This window comes from Pomacea canaliculata, linkage group LG8 (assembly GCF_003073045.1).
Source record: "Pomacea canaliculata isolate SZHN2017 linkage group LG8, ASM307304v1, whole genome shotgun sequence".
NCBI classification, from domain to species: Eukaryota; Metazoa; Mollusca; class Gastropoda; order Architaenioglossa; family Ampullariidae; genus Pomacea; species Pomacea canaliculata.
Window position 1 is genome coordinate 16,650,217 of NC_037597.1, and position 25,200 is coordinate 16,675,416.

Consider the following 25,200-nt stretch of genomic DNA (forward strand, 5'->3'; position numbering starts at 1 on the left):
TGTACGTCAGAGTGCTCTCCCGCAGCACACGGATGATATCAACAGAGTTGGTGTTGCCTCACTGTTATCTTGCTGCGGATAGAGGACAGCGATGTCATTCTTCAGACTACAGTGTATTTATAACATTTTTATCTTCTTTAATTATCCTCCATGTCTTGTTTTTTGTGTTTCGTGGCCTGCGCCATGTAATGAGCGACCTTTGACACAAAACACATCGACCTCTCGCCTGGCGGTCACGTGACACTTCAAGTACGATAACTGCAGTTTGAAGTCGTCAGAAAAATTATTGTGTAATAAAATTGATTTGTAAGTAATGCAAGGAGCTGATATCTCAAGAAATGTGACTACCTGTTGTAAACCCACGATCTATTTATAGCCTGCAAAGAAGGGTTCGCAATTCTAAAGGGCAGACAAATGCTAGTTATTAAATATTTTATTTATCACTTTGTGTCGAGACGATGGTTTCTTTCTGCCGCACCCTGACGCCATTTACTGGATTTGTTTTTATCAGTTATCGGTTATTTTTATTGCTTACAGAGTGGTTGAAAGCTGAATATTTCTGTATTACCTAATAAAGCCTCAATCTGAACGTTGCCAATGTGCTGGAGAAACGGGGACAAAACAGATTAAATAATCACATTTTAACAGTCAAAGTCATTCTTCTGCCACAAAAGCGAGTGTAACATTTAGGAGAAATGAAAATGAGATCCTGCCTTTCTTTGACGTCCATTGAAAGAACTTTTACTTCAGCAAGTGTAATCGGTTAAGACATGAAACCATGGCAACCTGTCGGAGTCACGAATCCATAAATTTTATAACCGAGAGGAGTTGTGTGCGCTTGCATAAAATTTGGGTACCGCAATATGCTCCACAGGAGTATGGCAGGCTTAGTATGCTCCCATACACCGATTCAAAATAAATGCATGTAGGTCGCATACGTTTATTGACTCGTCCTTTTTTTTTTTTTTTTTTTTACCTTTTTGTGTCTAACCGGGCGGCATCGAGTGAGTAACGACATGACTTATCATTATTTTATCTAAATGACATTGTGTGCAAACTAAACGTCTCAACTCATTTTTAAACTTTGTGCCGCTTAAGCAATATAAGTAAAAGTTGATGGCGCTGTTGATGTACCAGGACAGGTCACATACCACCCAAGCAAACTTCGTCTTTGGCGATGCCTGGCTTCCCGTTGTCTCGATGAAGGGATTCAGTGCGATACAAACACAGACTGGGGCTGTCAGTAGAAGAAAGGCCAGCGACACGGTGATGAGAGTGAGGGTGAGTGACGAGGCCTTTTTCTGGCGACTGTTGACCTGGTCACAACCTCCGGCGGTCATCACACGGGCCACGTGTACAGACTGAATCACCTTCCACACTAACACACTGTTACCAATCATCAGGATACCAAATGGCAACAGTGAGGCTATTGTCAAGTCGATGTAGGGATACACGTACCAGTCGAAGTATACTAAAGCCTTGTTCACCATAACTCCACAGATAATTTCTAAAGAGTTAGGCCTGGTTAGCACACTATATGCATACAGCCTGTAGCTGTTAACACCTATAGGTACAATTATAATTATGATCAGATTGAGAACAAACCTATTAACGGGACAGGACACATTCTTCCAGTAAGGCCATGCAACTGAAAAAACTCTCTGCGTCGTCATGGAAACTAGAAGCCATGCTGAAATTGTTCCAAACGTGTTAATGAGAAAGAACTGCAGCTTGCAGAGTGCGTCGTGAAAGAGTAAAACGTTGATGTCAAAACCGTTCAGAAGCCATTTATGGAGCAGCCCAACATACAGAATCGTCAGGTCGGACACGGCCAGCGCTGTGAAGTACAAGGACATAGTGTGTGACGACTGGCCCTCGCTCATTCGCCTCATCATCACGATGGTCATCACGTTGCCGAAGGTGCCGAGCACGATGATGACAGGCGGGATGAACTTCCATGTTATTTCAGTCGCTTGAGAAAACAGCAACGATTCGAAATCTGCTCCTTCAGAATCTGCCTCTGTACTGTTTTCAACACTCATTATCTGTGGAGAATTAGCAACCGTTATTAACGATTGCACTTGACTTCATCCTATGTTTTGCAGTCTCTAAGATAATTCACTAAATTTTGCAAAAAAACGATAAGTGATTGAGAGAAAGAATAAACTGAGACAGACTCTTTGTCTTTGAGCAAGCGTCTTGTACGTGTGATCTTCTGTGTAAAAATCAGCTTCTTTGTTGATTAGCGAGAGCAACAAAGTCTTGTAGCTTGTAACTTGTGACCACAACAGATATTTAGTCCTAACTTTTCACTTGTCGTGTACAAGACACAGTACCTGTGAAGACAAAGGTCGTGCATGTTAACCAAGCAGACACTAGAGAGACAACTCTTATAGACAAACGGCACCGAGAATTCATCGCCCTGTGTTCAAATTTCTTACAAGACTCATCGATGAAGTAAACACACAAATTCGTATATATTTTCCTTTTGGTGGACTTGCCTGAGTATATTCTAGTTTTCTATTTTTCCTGCGTGCGTGCGTGTGTGCATGTGCGTGCGTGTGTGTATATATGTGTGTGTCGTTATTACAGAGAGGGGCTGCGAGATAACCGCTTGCACTTTGCAATCCAAAATTAACAGGAATTAATACGCTTTGTACATAACTGGTTTGCTTTCTCTCCATCTTCAAAACATGAAGAAAATGTTGCTTGCTTGCTCTGCGTTTATTTGGTTAAAATTAATCTCAACACAAGGTTGTTTCTACAAGTTTGTACAAGAAACTTGTCATCAAACAAGACATTTTGCAGATCGGTCTACAACCCAACATGAAAAATATACAATACTTATTTGTCCAGCCGAATGAAAGGTCATGCTAATTTGACAATCAGATAAAATCATCTAAGACATGGGCAAAAAAACAAACTAACAACTAAAAAAACTGAAACGAAAAGGAAGAAATAATTAGCTAGAGATAAATGTAAGAGCAAAATTATTTTTTTAAACTTCAGCCCTCAGTCAACTCTGTCTGCCAGTATTCGTTCATTTATACATTCACAACGATAGCTCTGAATATATTTGAAATATAACATCGAAAAGATATTCAAACTATAACAAAAATGTACTTGAAGGTTTGTCTACAGACCTAACCTTTCTGTTAAGGCTTAGTACTTTGCACTGCATCTCACCTTCACATATATTTTCCTATTCTAAGGAAAAAGTGGCAGAGGAGTGAAAAATATTTTCATAAAATGAACCAATGAACAATAGGTTTGAAGGAAAGGTACAGTACTGAGTTACAACTGTTATTGTACAATACTACGATACAACTGTTATTCTACAGTCCTGCTTTTTTATGAGTAGAAAGACTATCTCGGATTACATCGCACAGGCCAAATGTTACATAATTCGTCTTACCACAATACATATTGCCTATTTAGGCGTTAATAATATATTTCCTAGAACTCATGAAATCACAATAAATTATGGGTAATGTAACTCACCTAAATGTAATCCTTTTGGTTAATTTTTGGATCAATGATCTTGCAAAAGCACAGATTTTCTGTTTGTTTAGGTGTTAATTATGCGTAAGCTATAAAACATAACATTAAAGTGTATTATTGTGTTTAGTAAGAAAACTGTAAATAATTAAAATTTGTGTGACAGTGGTACAAAAAAATCTTTATATTTTTAACGACTATTTCACGATTTACATTAAATATATTCTGTGAAGTCCTCATTTCTTTTTTTGGGGAGGAGGTCTTTTCTCTATCACAAACTGAACGTTCCTGAAATATTTATCATAGTCTGAGGTAGGATGTGAGCATATCTAACAACTCATTTTGACTTTTAGTGCAAAGTCCAGGTTCTTTTTCACAAGACAAATACTTGACATGACGGTCAGGTAAATATTTTGTCAAATTCGGTCAGTTGTTTGTTCATGTTAGTCCGGTGAAGAAGAGCTTTAAGGGCACCAGAGGTCAATGTGAAATGTTGGTCACGTGGTACATCTAACTCCACTCCTCTCGACAAAGCCTCCCATGTATAGCTACAGGTACAACCTTGCTCTCTTTCCTAAGGAACACTTGTGTCCATGGATTAAAACCTTTGTGATTCTGCAAAATGCTTTTAAACCTGAATCGCGAAAAAGAATGACTTTAACACACGTATACCCAAAGCAGTTGTACATATATATTTTCCAAATGTTGTCTCTAAGATCGCAAAGATTTCGCGCTGCAGACTTCAGACCCTTTGTCCCCTCCATCCACCTTTCTCTCTCTCCCGCTCCTCTCTGATGCTGACTCGTTAAGCACCTAAACCTCAACCAATGCCTCTATGTCAAAATTTAGGTAATAAATGTAAGAAAGTACACTTCTTTACCGAACTGGGAACAAGTAGATTGGAGGCCAGTGTCTCCGTGTGACACGTCATCTAAAATGGCGGCGAATGGTTAACCGTTTAGTTTCGTATACAATATCTCGGCTTCCGAAAGATCGTGTATTTACAAGGCCACAGGACAGTAAAAGCTTGTCATCGAGCAATGTCTGCAGACGATAATAAACCCTGACATGACAATAAGTCTCCTTACACTTCACCTCCTACCTCTTTAGCTTTCTTGGAAACGAAATGTACTCGCAAATATTTATATCAAAGGACCAATCGTCAAAAATCACTTCCTTTGTCTTCGGTTTCATTGCTGTATTGTTTTATGCGACCAGTTTGCGGCAATGGAATAATGCTCTTTGAAACAGTGGCGACTCTAGCACAGCATCGGCAGATCATACACCTCACCTCCCTTCTGAACCTGCTTCCGCTTAAGCAGTACAGGTAAAAGTTGACGGCGCTGTTGGCGTACCACGACAAGTTGCACACGGCCCAGGTGAACTGTAGTTTTGACAAGGACATGCTCGACTCCGTGTCGAAATTAGGGTCCAGAATGATATACACACAGATAGGTACAGTCAGGATGAGAAAAGCGAAGGACACGGTGATGAGAGTGAGGGTGAGTGACGAGGCCTTTTTCTGGCGACTGTTGACCTGGTCACAACCTCCGGCGGTCATCACACGGGCCACGTGTACAGACTGAATCACCTTCCACACTAACACACTGTTGCTAAAGATTAAGGCACTGAATGGAACAAGGGATGTCACAACAAGATCTATCCACGGAAATATGTACCAATCAAAATACTTTATCTGATTATCATCCATAGTTTCACAAACTTTTGTTGTTGAATTAAATTTATTCTTTACGGCAATCCCATGAAGGCGGTAGCTATTAAGAGCTAGGAACACGATAACGATGACATTGATGACCAGCCACACTTTTCTTTGTGTACACGACACATTCTTATGGTGAGACCACACTACCGATATTACTCTCTGCGTCGTCATGGAAACTACAAGCCATGCCGAGATCATTCCGCATGCATTTATGAGAAGTGAATGCAGTTTGCACAGAACATCGTGAAACACTATGACATCGACACCAAAGACATGATGAACCCACTTTCTGAGCAGCCCAACATACAGAATAACGAGGTCGGACACGGCCAGCGCTGTGAAGTACAAGAATATAGTGTTTGACGACTGGCCCTCGCTCATTTGCCGATTGATGACAATGGTCATCACGTTGCCGAAGGTTCCGAGCACGATGATGACAGGCGGGATGAACTTCCATGTTACTTCAGTCGCTTGAGAGAAGAGCAGCGACTGAAAATCGCCATCGTTTCCCATCTCTCTGCCATGTGATTGACGAGCATTTCTCTACAATGTTATTCTTCTACAGTGACATTGCATTCCACGTAAAACCCTGTGATATTGTCATCTGTATAATGCACGAAAAAAGTACATTGTCGGAGAATTACACATCTCGTGAGAAAAAGGAAAATTCTTGTTCGTAAAGCTAAAGTTCACGCTGAGTTAAACAAGTCAGACCTTGACTGTCAGACACACCTGATCCTATGGCTTCCACAATAGCTAGTGTGAAGACTTTATAGTACCTGGGACCTTGGGAGATACTCTTAAACACATTCTTGTCTTGCCCGTACCTAATAAAACTTTTAGTGTCTCCAACATATATGCCGCACTGAAAACTTTCACTGTTATAAAATGTGAAAAAATGTTTACAATTTTCTTTCTTGCATTTGTTGAGATCAATTCGTGTTGTTTTCTGAAGACAACTGTAATTACTTGTTGTTAACAGCATTTAGCAATTAGCTAATAATTTAATAAACTTTGCCACTAATTACAAAAATCCCGAAGCAGAAAGACTACATTTCATTGCCTGCTTGTACAAGTTGATGGTCGGAAGACTAGACTTGACCTTTCAAAGGGACCCTTGACACCCCGGTTAACAACGCACACGACTAATTACCCGTGAACCTCTACTTTGTTCTCAGAACATTACTTTTCCTCATCGTTAAATTTTTTGTCTTAAACGTCTTTGGCAGACCAGTCTGCTGGTCGCTTCCTTCATATTCCATAGAGCCTTCTGCACTTGATATATTAATGTTGAACACATACTCCAATCATACTAAGGTAAAAGAATTCATTTATTGCTTTAACTTTTTTTTACTTGCCCTTTCATTCATTTGCTGAAAAAGTAATATGATACAATGTGTTTATATCACAGGAACTTTAATAAAAAAAATTTTTTTTAAAAATGAGCATAAAGTTTCTGTAGAAATGAAGAAGAAACCACAACGAGTTGAAAATATGACATTTACATGACAATATAGGGCTTGTGGAAGTCCTTAATTAACTTGTATAACATCTTCTTTTTCTGGGCTGGGGCAAGATGTGTGTAATTAACGCTTGAGTGAACTAGAAAACTGAGAACTAATGACAGAAAATAACACGGAGAGGACTAGTGGCAGTGTAAATGCTCTCTCGTCTTATTACAAGCACGACATTATTATCAGCTCCCGTTAATGATAATTATACCTCGCAACCTGCAGAGGCCGCATGGAACTTTTGGTAAATAAGAACACTCTTAACTGGAAATCTGTATCTTTACTGGATTGAGTGACAACAACTTATCTTGCTAGTCAGCTGACTATTAAAACATACTTGTTGGTAACTCCTCCTGTACCTTCAAACTTACTAACAAGAGGAAAGGAGAGGCTAGAATGACTGTAAAGCTCTGACATATCTTCATAACTTCAAAATATTAAATACATAAACCAAACATCCGTAAATAACAACTTTTATACTACAGAATATTCTTGTTATTTCAAAGTAAGTCTTTGCGATCATGTCCTCCGGCTGTCAGTCTTTCAAAGGACATTCGCTGGACTGGCATGTGGAAGGTAGTGATGAGAATGATGAGAGTTAGAGAATGTGTTCTGTCGGGGGTGGGGATGAATACCATTTATTTAGGCAGCAGAGATGATCGGTTTCACAGTTTGTCTGCAAACGTGAGCATCGCACATAATTGCAGAAGGAATATATAATAAGAACAAATATTCAGGTAAGAGATCAATTATCTAGGTATTCTGAGTGGCGCACGGAGGATTGATCGACAAACTGATGATGGGCAAATAATTATGTTCTGTCAACCTGGTTCTCTTCAACAATTTTTTTCTTTACTTTTAGCCCGCTGAAGTCTTTCAGATTGTCTTTGATGCTGGCTTGAGCTGCTGTCATCCTAGGTTGTCTGCAGGGCTGTATGGAATTGTTTTTATTAGAGAACAAGACAAGATGTTTCGGTTAACTTGCCTCTGCTTTCTTCGAAATCTCCTTTAAGCTTAACAAATATAATATCTTATTACGATCTTTGCTTTGTTGTGTCAGCTTTGAAGTAAATAATAGTGAATTTCATCAAAAGCACTTACCAAAGAATTAGAAAATCAACACTAAAAAGAAAAAGAATCTCAGTGATGATAACACTGAATTCATCTTGAACCGCAAGGCAAAGTAATCTCGTGTTTACTGTAAATAACATTTTTTTATTTATTTACAACAGTTATCTACATCTGACACTTGACACTACCATATACAGGCAAGAATGCGTGTTTTTTTGCTCATACAAACAAAGAAAGAAAACATAACGGTTTTGTCTTGGGCTTTTCCTTTCCCAGAAACACTCTCGTTCAAAGTTATAATTCTTCGAACACACACAGAGTGAAAGTTTCTCAGTTAACAGGCCCGTTAATTATCACACCAGATGAGCGAGGCGTGTTGGTATAAATCATAAACTGATAACCACAAACATATATAATGACACCCCAACAGCAAAATCCAATTTTAGCCGCCATTTAAACATTCAGGTACAAGCATAGGATAGTAAGGTCAGGGTCCGAATGGTCAGTAGGAGCGAAACATCCCCAATACTAGCGAGTGAGTTGGTCTGATGCACGGAGTACACGGATTTATCAGAACATTTGCAAGAAATACACCGACTATGTGGTTTGACAACTATATTTGTTTATATTGCGACGGCCTTGTTGACAGAGAAGCATTTAAAAATAAAATTATGGCGGTGTTGTGAGAAGGGTCGAGAAGATCCCTACATTTCCAGAAAGGTTGTCAAATGGTAAACCACTTGCTTTACAGTCGTTGTGAGCTCTTTAGTCGGACTGTACTAAGTACTCTAGTGATATATAAAAATATATAGTGATTTATAAAACTTGATTTCCAGATTTCTAAAATGGGCAAGTTATAAATTTGGTTTTGAAACGGTTTTGTTTCAGTGCCGTCAGGATTGAGCCGTCCGATGGCGCAACGGTTAGCGCCTGTCACCAATACAGTGAAGGTTGGCTGCCCAGAGTTCATTTCTCGTCTCGGGCAAGCTGTTCTTTCTCTGCACGTGACATCTGTTTACAGGGCTGGCTGCCTGCCGTAATATAGCCTTAGTTGCTGGCACGGCGTAAAAAAACAATTCCCCCCCCCCCGCCGTCAGGATTGAGCCTTCTGATCATCAAAATATAGACAGGCCAACCTGATTCTAAGAACACCACTATAGCACTCTTACAGTCTATCCAATATTCTGTACCCAAAATACTAAGCATTAACATGTTGTACCCTTTACAAATAATTTTAATGACAATCTTTCACCAAGTACAACTTTTCATACCAACGATTCATTTCGCGAATTTTGAGGACACAAGTCTATCTTCTACAAAGAAATTTAAATTCGAGAATTTGTGATGCACCCGTATTAAAAATACTTCGAAATACTTCACTTCAAAAACTTAAATCTGTGTGCGTGTGTGTGTGCTTATTGTTTTACTGTTGTAATAAAGCAGAAGATCATTTATCTTGAAGGAAGAAACGGTAAATGAGATAAACCTCGCAAGTCGCACAGGGAACAAAATGAGCAACAATAATGTATGGTCATCTCTTACTGTATTCTTTTGTTTTTGCCCCGTCTTCTTTCCCCAGTCCAGGATATATAACAGTGTATGTTCCTTTTTATAAACATTATAGTCTCCCATTCGTATATAGACATGTCCGTCATAAATTAAGTAGAAGTAGTGACATATAAAAATTCTACTCCAGATTCGTCAAAAAGATTTCAATATTTCCGTTAGTTTCTTTGAATGAATTCCAGAATTAATTCTGTGGACGAGAGTTGATGCATATAACTGCCAAATGTTTACTGGGGCAGCTGCTGTGATGTCATTAGATAGAAAATAGATATCTCATTCACCTGTTTTTATTATTGCTTGGTCATCCATGGCAATGTGCGCATCCTTAGCTCCACGTTTTGTACAGACACTGGGACACAGTCCCCAGCTGCTGAAATCAAGGATGTATCGCAATAATTTCAAGTCGAAGTTGAAGCCGATAGTAGTTAAGATGTAGTCATCACAAACTCACCTGTATCTACCTTTACAAAACATCATATCAAAGCACTTTGCAAGGCCCTCTTTCGAGTTTCGCTGCAACAGTTGCATCAAACTTTTCTTGACAATTGATTCCGGTGAGTGAAGACCCTGAAAGTTTGTCTTTGTCACGTGGTCAACCCTTTGTCGGAACCATTTTAGGACCGAGTACAATCAGGTCACGTGACTGAGAAGACGATGACTTCATGAAGGGGTATACTTACATAATAGTAGTACATATATCCGTGGTGTTTTCAATAGGTTAAAAGACAGTGTAAGAGGTAAGAGTTGATCTGTGTTATGGATACACGCAGTCATTAGAAGTCAAGTTTTGCAAACCAAACTAAAGTAAAATAGAATAATATCACAGATATCTTAAGGTTTTCATCCTGTGTTACCGCCGATTCCGTGAATGGATTATATATATCTATATATATATATCCAGTATTGTTGTCGTAACGCGATGTCTTACCAAGAAAAGTGCTAAGATGAAGGTGTATGTACACCCATTGTTCTTGAAATAAAAAATGTTTTACTCAAACGAATCAAAACGATGATGTGAAAAACGGAGATACTGGACTCTTTAAAATAATAATAAATGTAAAATTTTTAAAGCTCAAAAATGTCATGTGGAGTGAAGACGTTTTTTAAAAATCGCTTTTCATTTCTAAATCTTCGCCGTCCTGATGTGTGTTACTGGCCTGTTCTGAGATGGACATTGTGTAAATTGTCGTTGCTGACGTCATGTGAGAAACTGGTCGTCGACAGAAGAGACTCAAGAACTCTGTTCTGAACCGAGAGCCACTGAGGATGTAGAGGTAAAAGTTCACAGCGCTGCTTGTATACCAAAGTAAATTACAAACCGCCATCGCCAAGTCCATCACCGACTCAGACAGGGCATCTCCTTGCTGAAAGAAGGGGTCGACGATGAGGTACAAGCATATCGGCATTGTTAAAAGCAAGAAGGCCACCGACACGGTGATGAGAGTGATGGTGAGTGACGAGGCCTTTTTCTGGCGACTGTTGACCTGGTCACAACCTCCGGCGGTCATCACACGGGCCACGTGTACAGACTGAATCACCTTCCACACTAACACACTGTTACCCACGATTAGGATACTGAATGGAATCAGTGACGTCACAAACATGTCGATGTAGGGATATATGTATTCATCAAAATACTGTAGATGTGAGTCGTCAACGCTGCTACAAAAGACCTCTGTGGAATTAGCTCCAGGGACTACAGAATAAAGATACAATATAAAAGAATTTATAGAGGCAGCTAAGACGACAATAATGGCTATGACTGCTCCAACCTTTCTGGGTGTACAGGATAAACTTCTGTAGTGAGGCCACACTATTGACATAACTCTCTGCGCTGTCATGGAAACTAAAAGCCAGGAAGATATCATTCCGCAAGAATACACCACAAACATCTGCAACTTGCAGAAGGCAGGGTGCAACACTCGAAAATCTTGACCAAAGTAATATTCAACCCATTTCCGGAGCAGCCCACCGTACAGTATAACGAGATCGGACACGGCCAGCGCTGTGAAGTAAAGGAACATAGTGTTTGACGACTGGCCCTCGCTCATCCTCCTGATGATGACAATGGTCATCACGTTGCCGAAGGTGCCGAGGACGATGATGACAGGTGGGCAACACTTCCACATCATAACCGAAGCTTTGTAGAAAAGGAGCGATTGTAGCGCATCCTCTACTTCAGCACCGTGACTGTCTGTGTCTGTCACTGCCAGGTTGAGGATGTCACTGGCACTGACATTCTTACCTGCTTTCGTAGCCATGAAAAGAAGAAGCGCAGGAAAGAGACATTAAATGCTACAACACCTCTTATCTTCTTTACTCTCGAAAAGCACCCCAGTCTCTGTAGGTTTTTTTTTTGTTTGTTTTGTTTTTTTTTTGTTTTGTTTTTTTTTTTTTTTTTTCTTGGATGGCGGCAGCTGGTCCAAGGTTCGTGCAAAGAGCAAACAGTTGCTGGTCACGTGGAAGGAGATGCCTTCCGTCTATTGTCCTCTCACTGTGTCATGTAGGACTCATCCCTGAGCAGCAGGTGCAGTGGGTTTTATCAAGGACCGACCCAAGCCCCCCACAGACGCATCAATGACCACTTGAGGAAGGCAAACAGTCTTACCTGGACTACATTCATCTTCACACAATCTTCACGTGCGTGATTAGCACGCTGGGCAAGTAAGGAGCTGCAAAGCAAATAGCAGGTGTGCTGATCGCTGTATGTCACCAGCTTCTGGCGACAAAAATTTGGCCTGAACGAGCGCGCGTGCGTCAACGCGGTTTTTTTTTTAAATTTTAATTTTGAGTGTGTGCCCGCGCGCGCTCGCGTGAGGAAACCTTTCAAAAAATAATCCTTTCGGTCGGCTAAAATAGAGGAGTTATGCAAATTATCGCGTGTATGTTATTAATCTCATTAAAGTGTATATTCTGGAAAAGTGTCAAATTGATCTCGCAGTGACGACTCAGCTTCAACAGTGTAAACAAGGAAATATTTTTTCTCATTCTAAATTATTTATTTGAGAGCTGTAGTTTTTTCAACACTATTTTCGTTAAATTATTGTGCAAACATTAAATTTCTCAAAAATCTTTTCACAAGAGCCAAAAGAAAAAAAGAAACATTGCAGGAAGCTGCATTACCAGAAAAGATGTTTCTTTTTTAAGTGGTAAATCATGGACTGTGATCAAAGAAAAGTAAATAAATGAGGCTGTTCATTCAGAACTAGGGCATGGCGTGTCTACAAAACGATTATTTCCCAAGATTTATAATTCCTTATAAATTCTTTCACTACAAGTGACATCCACTTAGTCTTCTTATTCAACCGTTCACACTCGTTATTTTTATTCGCTCTCACGAGTTAAGAGGAAATGCCGTACACCACTGTCTTGTATCATCATCATCACCATCGTCGTCGTCAACATCATCATCAATCATTCATCCTTTAACCCGTACCATCCCGTTTTGAAGCAAGCTGCGGGGGGAGACGCAGGGGTTGCCATGGTGCGAGACTTTAGCAGGTATCGGGCGGTGGTCTTGCATGGAGCGTTGGTCTCATCCCTCACCTTCGTCATCCACTTCTTCCGCTGCTGCTTCGGCGGCCACCTGGAGGACTGTCATTGAGAACTTGCACATCCTGTATTTGGAGGTAAAGATTATACTTTTGCTGTCGATATTCTGTTTGGCGTTGCCATCGCCGCTGTCGCTGTTGTCCTCCTCTTACGAGTGTCCGCCACGCAGCTGCCATCTTCGTAAAGGGTGACAACAAGGTACTTGAAGCTGTGTACCTGTGAAGCTGCATTCCGCTCATGTGGTACCCCGTGCCAGGCCCGGTGGTGTTGATCATCACTTTGCTTTTGTCAGTGTTCATCTCCATCTCGGCGCTATCTATCAGTGTGTTTGTGGTCTGCAGGTGCCCGCCATCAGGTCAATGTCTGCAAAATGCAAATTGCAGAAGGGTCCTTGAGCCTCTGTACAACGCTGACACTCCAAACAAGACCCTCTTCTGTGTTGAATGTCCGCATAATATGCACAAGCCTCTCGTGCCAGGCTCGATTAAAAAAAAAAATTGTGAAATCCATGAAATTGTGGCAGAGTCCTCTGCCGTGCTGCACGTATTTCAATCAGGATGCTGAAGGTTTGTTCAACTGTACGTGCTCCTGTCTGCTCTGAAGCCAGCTTGCTCTTCCCCCGGCAAGTCCTCAGCAACGGAGGTTGTTCTGGTTCACCTTCAACATGAGTTTGTGCATGGCTGCTCGGGCTGATGGTTTTGTAGCTCTCGCGCCGTTTGCTGAAGCTTTTCTTTGTCCATTCTTTGTTCTTTCAGATCTTTCGAGGCTATGGTAAAGGCTTTCAGTTTCTTTCCCGCCATACTTGATCAGACGATTTCCCTTCCATCAGACTGTCCGGCCATTTCGACCTCTTACCGTAAGACTGGGCAGTCGGCGGGGTCACTGACTGTAGTATGGTTACCGTGGAGGACACTGTGAGTCCATGTCCAGCGGGAAGTTGTATAGGTCGTTGTAGTGTTCAATCCAGTTAAGTTTTCCAAGTAGCCGATAACGCCAAGCCACCTTAGACCTTGTGTTCCGGCGAACCATCAAACCGGGTAACCGAGGATCCTTAATCAGTCTGGATGACCAGGGTTCCAAGGGTTTTAGAAGCCTCGCATTTGCGGGTCCAGCTACGAGTTTTCAGAACACCTCACGATAGCAGCCTTGCACTCGCCGATGCAACTACAACAACTTTAATTACTGGAATTGAAATGACCGCAGCGCCTTCCAACAGATCATCCTTACTTGGAGGGTTTAAAGTGTACTCATTCCAGTTACAAAGCTTTTAATAGGTTCAGTATTTATTTTTCATCACTAGCTCTCCAATCTACCTTCGTTGAACGCAGTAACTGTTTCGTGAATTCATAAAACACACCAAAGACAACAAATACCATGTTTAACAATTTTTGATTTCAGTTTGGCAACTAAACAGAAGGTAGACAAGCAGCCCACGCAGCTAAGTATAAACATCTGGTGAAACAACAATTCTTCACATGTTCCTCTAATATCAACACACAAATAAAGAAACATGGATGTGGGAAAAAAGTTGGAAAGACCACCACAATCAAGACTGTGTGTCTGAGAGAGAGGGATGGGGGAGGGGGAAAGAGAAAGAATGCAATCTTGCCTGATGTGTTTTCTGAAGAGTACAGACTTGACATGGGACAGAGATGTATCATTTTATTGTAAAAATCTTCCTGCATCACATCACCCAAAGCGATTTCTTTGTTCAATAAAAAATTGAAGAAACACAAAACTTATATAATAAAAGCATAGTAAGAAAATGTTATTTTGTAGTAGCAGAATAGGAAAGTAGCAATACACTCAAGTTCTTATACTGACAAGTTTGAATTAAAATACATGTAGGTAATGTCATATTTAAATTAACTGTTCAGACTGAGATTTAACAGCTAAAAAGGAAAAAAAAAATGCATAAGAATGCAGAACATTTTCTATTTTGATTCTGGTTATTATAAAGAACATGACTCAAAAGAATCAGCATGAAAAAGAATGCATCAATAGGCAAATATGTTCCTTACAAAATACCAACACATTTTGAGGCTTCTTATCTCTCATGAACACTTTTTTTCTGTGGTTCTGAGTTTGTAAATAACATTTTCTTTCACCATCTTAGTGACAGTCCTGGAACTTGTCCAGATGGACATATATTTTTTTATGGAAGCATGTCTGTGGTAAAAAAAAATCCTTGTTTTAAAAAATGGGGAAGACTACATAACAAGGAAATTATTTAATAAACATGGTGGTCCACTTTTTCTACTTTACTGCTTTGTATTGGTAGGGTCCAGAGAATTTAAACAAGAGATCCTTTCAAGGGGATAACAAATCCGATACACTGTATGCCAGTGGTAAAATGCCTTTTTATTTCAGAAACTTTTCTTTTCACTAGCAACAATAGCACAAATGCTGATAAAATTTACTCCAAATACACAAGTATGTAATATTATACAGTTCACACAGTTCTTAATCTGTTTGTAAAAAGTGCATGTCATATCAAAACAATCTCACAGTATCGAAATTACATACTAGAAATACTCCCATGTAACTGAAATTCAGTGAACGGTACTCTGATATTATTTTAATCACTTAGCCTGACAGAACTAAAACCCTGCTGACTCGTGCTGCATTTCAAAGTTTTTGGGGTTAAATATTCAGCTTTTCTATCGATAAGTGAACAGACAATGAGTGAAACAGAAATAATTCAAAGGAAGATTCATAAACCAAAAAAAAAAGATTTCATTATGCATTCCCTAACTGTGAATGGTCAGGAGTTGTGGAGTCTGCACAAATGACCTCATCTGCACAGGTTCACGTACAATGATAGATAAGCACTTCTCCAGCTGTAAGTCAAACACACAGGCCTGATGCATATCCCTGCAGTTCACAACACAAGACAGATCCTCACTGGCAGTGACAGACTGCATAGCCTTTTCCACACTGCCTCTGATCCTAACAATCACAGTAGCCAATCTGACACTTCAGGGACTATCCTAATGGCACTGATGGACAGCTGGAATAAATGTCAGTGCTAAGCTCATAGTGACAATCTGGCACATCTTCCATCATCATGCAGACTGACAATGCAGTCTGTCAACCCCAGATGACAGGCAAAACAAGGAAGTAATAATTTGCAAAAGTCACAATCTAAAAAAGCTGCAAATATTACAAGAAAAACAGGCTTGACCCTCCTTGCCAAAATATAAACCAACAATAAAATTAGAAGAGAAAGAATATAAGTATAAATAGCATTTTATATCACCTGATCTGTCATCACTATCCACAACCCTTCACAAAAATAGGTTTTTTTGTACAAAATGAAAAGTAAATTGTTTCCTATTTCTGCTTCTTACAGAACATACCCAGACGTGAACCACAGACTGGAACCAGGTCTGCTGAGACCAGACAGGCGTTTACATATTCATTTCAACTGTTTGCTGAAAAGAACTTATCACTTACAGCATTACTGTAGAATGTTTTCCATTATTAATTATAATATTACAAATATTTTACACTAAGAAGTCAAATCAAAAACAGATAATTACAAATTCTTGGCATCATCCATTCATTGTTATAGTCATAATCTCTCCAATTCCTCACGGTGATTTTGGACTAAGTAAGGGTAATGGGGTGATCTGGTTGCTTTTATTAGCATTGCATGGTGTTTGCCTGATATAAACAACTAAGATTTTCTGCAATGAGCTATCTAAAAAACAAGAAAAACCCTTTCAAATGCGAACAAACGATTGTTTAACTAGCAAAGATTGCTTATCATACAGAAAACAAAGTGTTTGTATCCTGCAAGTAGAGTATCAGTTTAGTCTTTGTCACTCCTCGAGGAGCATTAGGCTGCAACAAGACTATCAGTAAAGAAAATAAATTATGCATACAAAACTTCAATTTGTTAATCAAAAAGAAAAAAAAAAAATTAACACAAAGAGAAATATCTCAGAGCCAAAACAGTCAATGCACACCTAAAACAATGTGACCAAGTATATATATATTAGAGAAGCAGGTAGCCTAATAGTAAGGGCAATGGCACCAACACACAAAGGAGCTCTGATTTGATGCTCACATTACACAGTGAACTCCCCCCAGTCGACCCAGATGCTGGAAACTGGTATCTGTCTCCCCAAAGGGTTGGGAAAGGTAAGGCAGTGAGGAAGAGGAGATAGGCCACACCTTAACATAAAGTTGAAAGTGTAGTCTCTAACACCTCACACTCAAATGAAGGAAAGGTTAAAAGATAATGTTATATCTATATATATCTAACTTCATGAAATGAATGGAAAATAATGCAAGACAAGGGAAGGATAGTACAAACTAACTGAATAAATCCTATCAAAAAATGATATAAGACAGTTGGTCATGTGTAAGGTAGCAGTATGATTGAGAATAATTAATATACTGATTAGATGAAAAAGTTGATCAAGTATTATGCCATGCTAGCGATTAGATAAAAGAAAAAAAGGTAAAAAAAAATTCTCCAGTAGTAAAATGCCCCTACATTATTCTTTCTCATGTATTGATTGAAAAATAAAGCATTTGCCCTTTATAAGCCATAATCAAATTAAAAAAAGAACTACGTTTCTTGCCTAACATGTGCATTCATTTCTAAAAGATGGTATGCAATACACGATTCCCAATAATATTGCTACCTCACACGTGTTTTCTGCTTGGTCCCAACCCTTGCCTTCTGAAAAATAAAATTTGAACTAGAACAAAAAATAACAGCTATAAGATATTTATAAAAAAAAAACCTTATTTTTGACGATTTTTTAAATAGCAAAATATTCCAGTGAGACCGATCTTCAGCAGCTCACAGTAAATCTGACTAATTTCAAAAAAGACTTAAAGAAACAGTGAGGTGTAAAAAATATAAGTACAATGATATATGCACGCCTTCAACCATCTACACAGCATCACTTAAAAGGATATGACTCTGTAACAAAAGTTCACGTCTCACATGCTGTCGGACATACTACATCTTTATTTTTGCTTTGTTGAACCTGAAACTACATCAATGGATGAATAACGGTTGTAAGATACATATGATAATTCTGGCTTCCTGTGTGTTGTTTTTTGTATGTTTTGTGCATTTGAGTGCGTGAAAAGGATAACTGCTCCCAAGACATATATAAGGGAAGAGCTGAGACAAGACAAATGGAGAGAGATGTCCTAGTTGCAATGACGATAAGCTGAACATGAGGAAGTTGGAGTCCAGCTGTAGAGAGTAAAGGTCGTGATATTTCTGCTGGCGCTGTTCCTGTAACTTTTAGAATGTGTGGGAGGAAGTTTACATACCGCCACCACTCAATTACACAGCAAAAACAAGAATACTAAAGAATATTTACGACTTGTGACCCATTTTAGGAGCTGAACATTTTGTCACAGTGTCATAAAGCTTATGCTGCATATACTGCAATCTTCACTGAATAGCAGTGAATGAAATGTGAAACCAGGTCAAAATATATGAATGTGAGGATCAAGTACTGATAAAACAGAAAGATGGTTTGAAAGCAGGAAAGGGTGCATTCTAATGGCATGTGCTAAGCCAACAAGATCGATGGGTGGGTGAGTGCCTTATCTTATGCAACAGCAACTGCTTTTGCTATGGTCATGGGTCTGTGTTCATAGTTGAACACTGTATGAATAACACAGAAATGACACAGTGAAAATGCTGACTTATTTAAGTATTCTATTAGCCACAACATGACAGATCATATCTACAGGTTATAATTGCAGGTAATAGTAGCATTCAGTTATAATGATCTGTCAAACGTACTGTTTATCTGTCATCAAAAACATTACTGATTCAAATCTTTATACAAAGAAAAGGCAACGAATATAAAACTGGAAAGATCTGATAAAATGTACAAGAACACAACAGATCTTAAAGAGCCAAATACACAGCACCACTTAAGCACAAGATTAGGGCTTTAACTTTCAGGAATACACCTTCCAAATTTGAAACCAGTATCTACAGTGATATAGCAGATAAAAACAACAAATTGGTGAAGGAATCATTCTCACAAAAAAATATCATATTATGTTACTAAAGAATGTTCACATGTTTGCACACACACACACACTAATCTTTTATTCAAATGTTCTGTTGTTTTTTATTTCAATGCATCACAGCATTGTGAAAACTTTTGTGCTGGCAATAATCTATCTACAGCAAAACTGCCATCAAATGAAATAAAAGAAGAATCAATTTTTCCTAGCAAAGATTTTTCACTCAAACTTTTCTCACCTAATCTTTGATATGAAGAGGTGTAGTAGTAATCTTTTGACTGATCTTGAATAAAACAGTTTAATCATGTCTTAAGGGCAGTTAAAAACCATACAAAGAAGAGTTTATTTCACATTATATATTGACAGGTTAAAAAACTGTAAGCATGCAGTTTTTTTTCAGTGGCCATTTTAAAAAATAAAATGTGCACATTCTGACTGGTGCCTCTTCACAAGTGATGTACACTGAAAAAGTGAAGCAAGGCATCAATGACTAGTGGAAACATTTCTGTCAAATAAATGAATCCCCCAACTTTTAATGATGACAAGGACACAAGTGAGGAATATACTTAAAGAAAGTTCCCCAGAGAACATCAAATGCATGCTGGAATACTTCTATGCGCATAGTCTATTATATATTTTTTTTTTTTACAAAAAGGATCATTTTTCAACCTGTGCCAATTGTGGCGAATAAATCTGGTTTTGCAGGAAAAATCCCACAAGATGATTAAAAAAAAAAAGCCTTCAACTGATGTATCTGGACTGAACAGTGAGGCACAGAATAAAGATTTAATTTGAGGATTTTAAAAAATGCTTTAATTCAAAACCCTCCTCCTTTCATGAGTTGAGCATATTTACACATTAATTTGAAGCGCTTTCTTCTTTCTGCAAATAAACAGCAAATGTATGACTGAAATATAACAGAACTGCAAATCTTGTACCATTTTCTAATCATCTTACATGCACTAACAGCACACACAAATGTAGAAATGGTCACTCTTTAAAAATTAAAACAATTCTTTATATGCAAAAGCAAAAGCAAATGTTTATAAAACAAAATTGCGAGACTCTGACAAGAGTGACCTTTGGAATGAAGTCTGGTACTGACAAATCAACACATATATATTAAATATACAGGGTATACATTTCATTTTTAAAAAGCAACAACGGTAATGACAAGAAACACTCATAGGACTTAATATGTGTTAACACATTGCACAGATTTTACATTTTTTGTTAGTTTTTATATCTCTTTGAGATAAACTTTGGTAAAAAATAAACAATGGCAAGCAATAATGACACAACACTGACATGTTGTCAATGTTTGAAAATATTGAAACATCACAGATATTATGACAGGCTAAGTTGCAGTTTGGCTCTTATCTTCATAAGCATCCTCCTCCTCTCTCTTGCTCACAATTTAGGCTGTAGCATCTGTGTGGCTGTCACTGAGTTCTATGAAACTGATTGGTTCCCTAGGCAGCATGGCCGTATCTGATTGGTCGGCCGTTGAAGCTTGGGAGCTCGGTAGTTCAGCAGGCTCACAGCTTCCTTCCATTGGTTCATAATCTATAGGCCCATTGCGATCCATACACCTCAAGCCCCTGTAAACATCACATTATCTTTACAAAAACATCATCATCAAATGCACACAACTGCATGTGCAACTGCAGAAAATAATCATGAAACATCTGAAAAATCAAAAATAAATCTCAAAATTTGTAGACATTTAAAAATAAATTTACAACGACTCATTTGTGGAGTATTGTTGACGATAACAAGAAGTCTCTCTTTTTTCTACCTTACTGGACTAGTTTCCAATACTCAGAAATTTTATTTGTATGGTCATAGGATTTTTGGTTATTGTGCAGCAAAACAACGGAACTCTCTCCCTTTCCATTTCCGCCACCTACACACTACTGAATCCTTTAAACGTGCACTGAAAACACACTTCTTCCGAGAAGAAACACTTTAAAATCTAGTCAATAAAAATGCCAATACATGTAAATCATAGGCCTTTAAAAAATAAAAAAAACTAAGGGTCTAAACAGCCCTTGAATCTTATAGATGAGAGGTACTTCAATTTATACCCAAATCACACAATGCTAAAGCTCAATGGAAAGGGGTAGGGGAGTGGGGTATCAGGCAGGTAGGAGACTTACAGTGTAAATGCTCCAGGTACAAGCAAAAGAAGGAAAGCCACGATGAAGACCAGCCCTCCATATATGTGGAATGTAGAAGCATATATAGCAGAGAAGACAAACGGCGCTAGGAAATAGGTGATGCTTTCACCACAGTGCATCATGGCAAACAAGGAACCTGCACATTCAAATAACTGAATCAAGAGACGTTGTCTACTTCATATACACACTCAAAAGCATCACAAAATGAATAAATTATCGCCACAATATCAAAAATGGTAGTGATATCTCGTGTTATAAATATACAGCATTCCCTCCCATTTCATAATCATAATTAAAACTTGCTAACATTTCTTCTATGACTTCCTCTCTTCATTTGTTCATTATATAATCAAACATTCTTTGCTGAACTTTGTAGCTAACTAACCTTGCTGGGATGGGCAGATCCCTCTTGAAACTGTGGCCCTCAACATCGGAAAGGGTAGGAGTTGAAATGCTAGGAGAAGGATACCTGTCATGGCAAAACAAAAAAATTGCTTTTAAAAATTACAGAAGTTCGACTTCCTTAAGGACACTGATTTTCAGCATGATGCCCTATCCCTTTGTTACACAAAGGTAATTAAAATCACTATTTTTAAATAAAAGCTTCTTCGGTATTTCTTGCAGGACTGTCCAAGCATGTTCGTACTAGAACAGGTAAAAAGCATTTTCTATTAAAAAAAAATGCAGAGACTTTAATTACATAATTATAAATCTTAAATTTCCTACTAGAAATAACATGATTTGTAGGTGTTAACTTCAGACAAGAGGAAAATAAAAGTTTGCTACAGTAGTGGAGTAAAGAGAGAGAAGGAGGGAGTGTGTCTGGATAAATAATAACAGTGAATTTATATAACGCCATATTCCAGTGCTATGGACAGACTCACGGCACAAAAAAAAAAGAAAAAAAAGACAACACAGACGAGGACAGGGACACAGGCAATGTGACAGGCAATGTAACATGTAACAGTTGTCTACAGAATGCCAGATAGTATGAATATCTAGCAAAAGGTTGCTCCAGCATGCAGAAATCATTTGAAAAATTGTAAGCCAGGCTGCAAATATTCCTGACCACACAATAAGTGCAGTCATAGAACCACAGGTTCACAAAAAAATGAGATCACAAGTCATCAGAACAGAAGCAATGCAAATCCACGGATATAATAGTGTCAAGGCATTCAACTATTCATCAGCTTTCACAGAAGTTAGATGAGGGAACAAGAACGAAGGAGCTGAAGAAAGATAACAATGAAACCAGAGTAACTGCCCTGTGCAACAAAGTCAGTTATAATTAAAAAAACTGCATGCTAGCAAAATACTCCAGTGAGAGGTAATGTGATTTCCGTATGTACAGAATGCTGAAGCTGAACAGTAATGGCAGCTCCTGGCAACAAAGAATTGTTAAAGAATAAAAGTCTGCATGATTCCTATGGTCACAAAAACAGCAGAAAGTAAACCTCAATGATGAACATACAGACACAAACTGTTTATCAACTGAAGTTATAGCCCAATATAGCAAGAAATAATTATGAAGCACGAGAGCTGTCACGCTAACTAGACATAGGAATACAAGTCTATCTTTGAGCAGTGGAAAAAACTCTTTAATGAGGAGAAAAGTTTGTTAACAGTGATCAATTTACTGAACTATGAGGTTTTGCATTTCCTGACAATGTGACAGTCAGGAGTTGTTCAGTCTCCTTACTTTTCCTGTCACCAGAACAACAACATATGGTAACAGTATTTTTAGTTGCTGTGCAGCGAAACAATGAAACTCTCTCCCTTTCAATATCCTCACCTACCCATTATTAATTCCTTTAAATGTGCACTGAAAATGCACCTCTTCCTTGAGCATAACTCCTAACAACAGTTCCCACAACACTCATCCTTTTTCACGCCCTTCCCCCCTTTTACGCTTATTGCTACTTCCCAACACGTCTTCCTTTTGCAAAATCATGATACTCTCAGTCCTTGTTACTTGGATCCTCTTTTATATTTGTCTATTATTCATCATCTGCTGTTGTTGGGAATGTGCGTGCGTGTGTGTGAGAGACTATTTCAACATGTACACTTAAATTATCTTTTATAGCATGTATATGTATATATTATTCCTAGTACAAGCACTATCTTGAATTCGCCCAGGAGATCAATAAAGTTGTATTGTATAAGGAATGTCTTCATATTATTTTAGTAAGACTGGTACATTAATAAAGTATATACTTACTGAAAAAGACTAGCGTTTCATTATGTACGATGGCAAGCCAGACAGTTCCAACAGCCTTGGATGCTAGACCAATAAAGACAATGCTGGTATCCGACAGGAAGCGCTGGAAAATGGGTGTGCAGAGTGCAGTAGCTATGGCAGCAACTGCCATAATAACAGACAAAAGGAGTCCAATCTTCACCCATGGAGCAGCACCAGTCACAGAGTTTCTCCAAGAGTAGAGGTATGGCTGTCCAGTCAGATACAAAACCAGAGTGTTCTCCTGCCCAATGTGCACAAAAGCATAGGTTTGAAACGCTAAGATTGCAAGCCAGATCTTCATGAGCGCTGAGCTATGACTGCACTTGAAGTATTTAAGCATTGGCTGGAACATGTCCTTGAAAAAATTGCCAGTGTTCCTACTTCTTCGGGCATTTCGCTGCAGCTCAGATGTGCTAGACACTGTTTCTTCAATAAGAAAGAAGGAGATAAGCAGGGATATGAGACTGCAGATAAATGCAAACCAAAATGGTCGAAGAAATCCTGCATCCTTCACCCAGAAGCCAACCATCAGATTCCCAACTGCATATGCGCCACCATTCAAAAACTCTTGTATGGCTAGTCTAGATGACCGCTGACAAGGCTTGACGCTGTTGATGGCATAGAAGGATGACCCTGCCAAAAATGCTGTCATGCTTCCGCTCAGTCCCCGGAAAGCAGAGGCCAAAAACAATCCATCTACATTCCATCCAGTGTACTGAATGAGAATGTAGATGAAACAGTAGATGGAGCTCCCTAAAGCAGGAAGCCATAACATAATACGATGTCGGCCAGTACGGTCACTCAAAGCTCCCAGTATGATAACTGTGATGATGGCTGGAAGCCCCTCTGCTATTTGAAGTCCGAGTACCACTAGCACACTTTCGTGATGGGCACTGTTCCACTGCTCACCCCTACCGCTATCGTTGGCCGCGGACTGTGTGAGACTCATAAAATCAAGTCCATGTTGGCTGTAGATCTGAGTCTGAACATACTCTTGAAACAGTGGCAGAGTCATATGACGTGCAAGAAAAAAGAAAAATAAAGCTACCTCAACGAAGTATCCTTTGACGTTGTCTATTATTTTGTAAACATGAGAAAACACTTTCCACTTCCAGGTGGTGCTCATTCCTGAAGCCTGGTCAGGATTAGACATGTTGCCGTCCCGGACCTTACTTCTTTCAGTAAGTGCAGCCGACATGTTTACTGGACCGCTGCGAATCAAATAAACAACCAAAGGACATCCGGTGAGTCATAAACGTAAAAAGCGCTTCTGCGGCTTGAGGAAGGCGACTGTCCCTCACCCCGATAAGCCAACAGTCGCGCAATTTCCGTTTTATTGACGTTCGATAACTCTTGTGAACTACGGAAGATAATACTACGGGCCATAACCACTGTCTTAAGACAAAACGCAAAGATGAATAATTTTTTTTTTTCATCACAAACTTTATTACAGGAATTTTATAGGTTCCAACAGACTAAAGGATCACAAATGCTCTGATTATTTTAGCATGCTCTTGCATTCAAAATGCGGTCTAAGAGAAATAATCAGACTGAGGTAACACTGATGCAAGAATTAGTTGCGTCCCTTGTGTAAGATGCACATTCGATGTCCATGAATTTTATTTTAATTTCCTGCCTAAACAAGTCTAGTTTCGTTATATGACACATCTGCGAACATTCACAATTTCCAGCAGACGTGATGAACTTCGCAGGACGGACTACCAGATAAGTGGGCAATTCGCTGAGTGTTAAATAAAGCCTCTTCGTCAAAGCCATGTATCGACCAACCCAACGGCAATGTATATATATATACTGACGTGCTGAACCAACACCACGACAGGAGGA

At 39.0% G+C, this 25,200-nt stretch overlaps 2 protein-coding genes across 3 annotated transcripts; both read right to left on the minus strand.

The window, feature by feature from the left end:
• Positions 1-547: 547 nt before the first annotated feature.
• On the minus strand, positions 548-2,042 carry LOC112570393 (probable G-protein coupled receptor 139). Its single transcript, XM_025248810.1, has one exon. The coding sequence runs from the start codon at positions 2,040-2,042 to the stop codon at positions 987-989; it is 1,056 nt and encodes a 351-aa protein (XP_025104595.1). The 3' UTR covers positions 548-986.
• Positions 2,043-14,291: 12,249 nt separating this feature from the next.
• LOC112570320 (solute carrier family 46 member 3-like) lies at positions 14,292-24,709 on the minus strand. 2 transcript variants are annotated; one of them, XM_025248705.1, is made up of 5 exons: positions 23,335-24,709; positions 21,502-21,585; positions 21,096-21,252; positions 20,351-20,537; positions 14,292-19,818 (listed from the first exon to the last, which is right to left on the minus strand). In XM_025248705.1, the coding sequence occupies exons 1-4, from the start codon at positions 24,551-24,553 to the stop codon at positions 20,354-20,356; spliced, it is 1,644 nt and encodes a 547-aa protein (XP_025104490.1). In that variant the 5' UTR covers positions 24,554-24,709; the 3' UTR covers positions 14,292-19,818; positions 20,351-20,353. The 2 variants fall into 2 exon arrangements, with proteins under 2 accessions (XP_025104490.1, XP_025104489.1); XM_025248704.1 differs by having other exon boundaries at positions 14,292-20,537; positions 23,335-24,708.
• Between the last annotated feature and the right edge of the window lie 491 nt (positions 24,710-25,200).

Bases quoted from the DNA above. Each gene is read 5' to 3' on its own strand.
- LOC112570393 (XM_025248810.1), bottom strand. From the start codon at position 2,042: ATGAGTGTTGAAAACAGTACAGAGGCAGATTCTGAAGGAGCAGATTTC.
- LOC112570320 (XM_025248705.1), bottom strand. From the start codon at position 24,553: ATGTCGGCTGCACTTACTGAAAGAAGTAAGGTCCGGGACGGCAACATG. The intron at 21,253-21,501 runs GTTAGTTAGCTA...TTGAATGTGCAG, and splicing joins GATCTGCCCATCCCAGCAAG to GTTCCTTGTTTGCCATGATG. The intron at 20,538-21,095 runs GTAAGTCTCCTA...TGATGTTTACAG, and splicing joins GTACCTGGAGCATTTACACT to GGGCTTGAGGTGTATGGATC.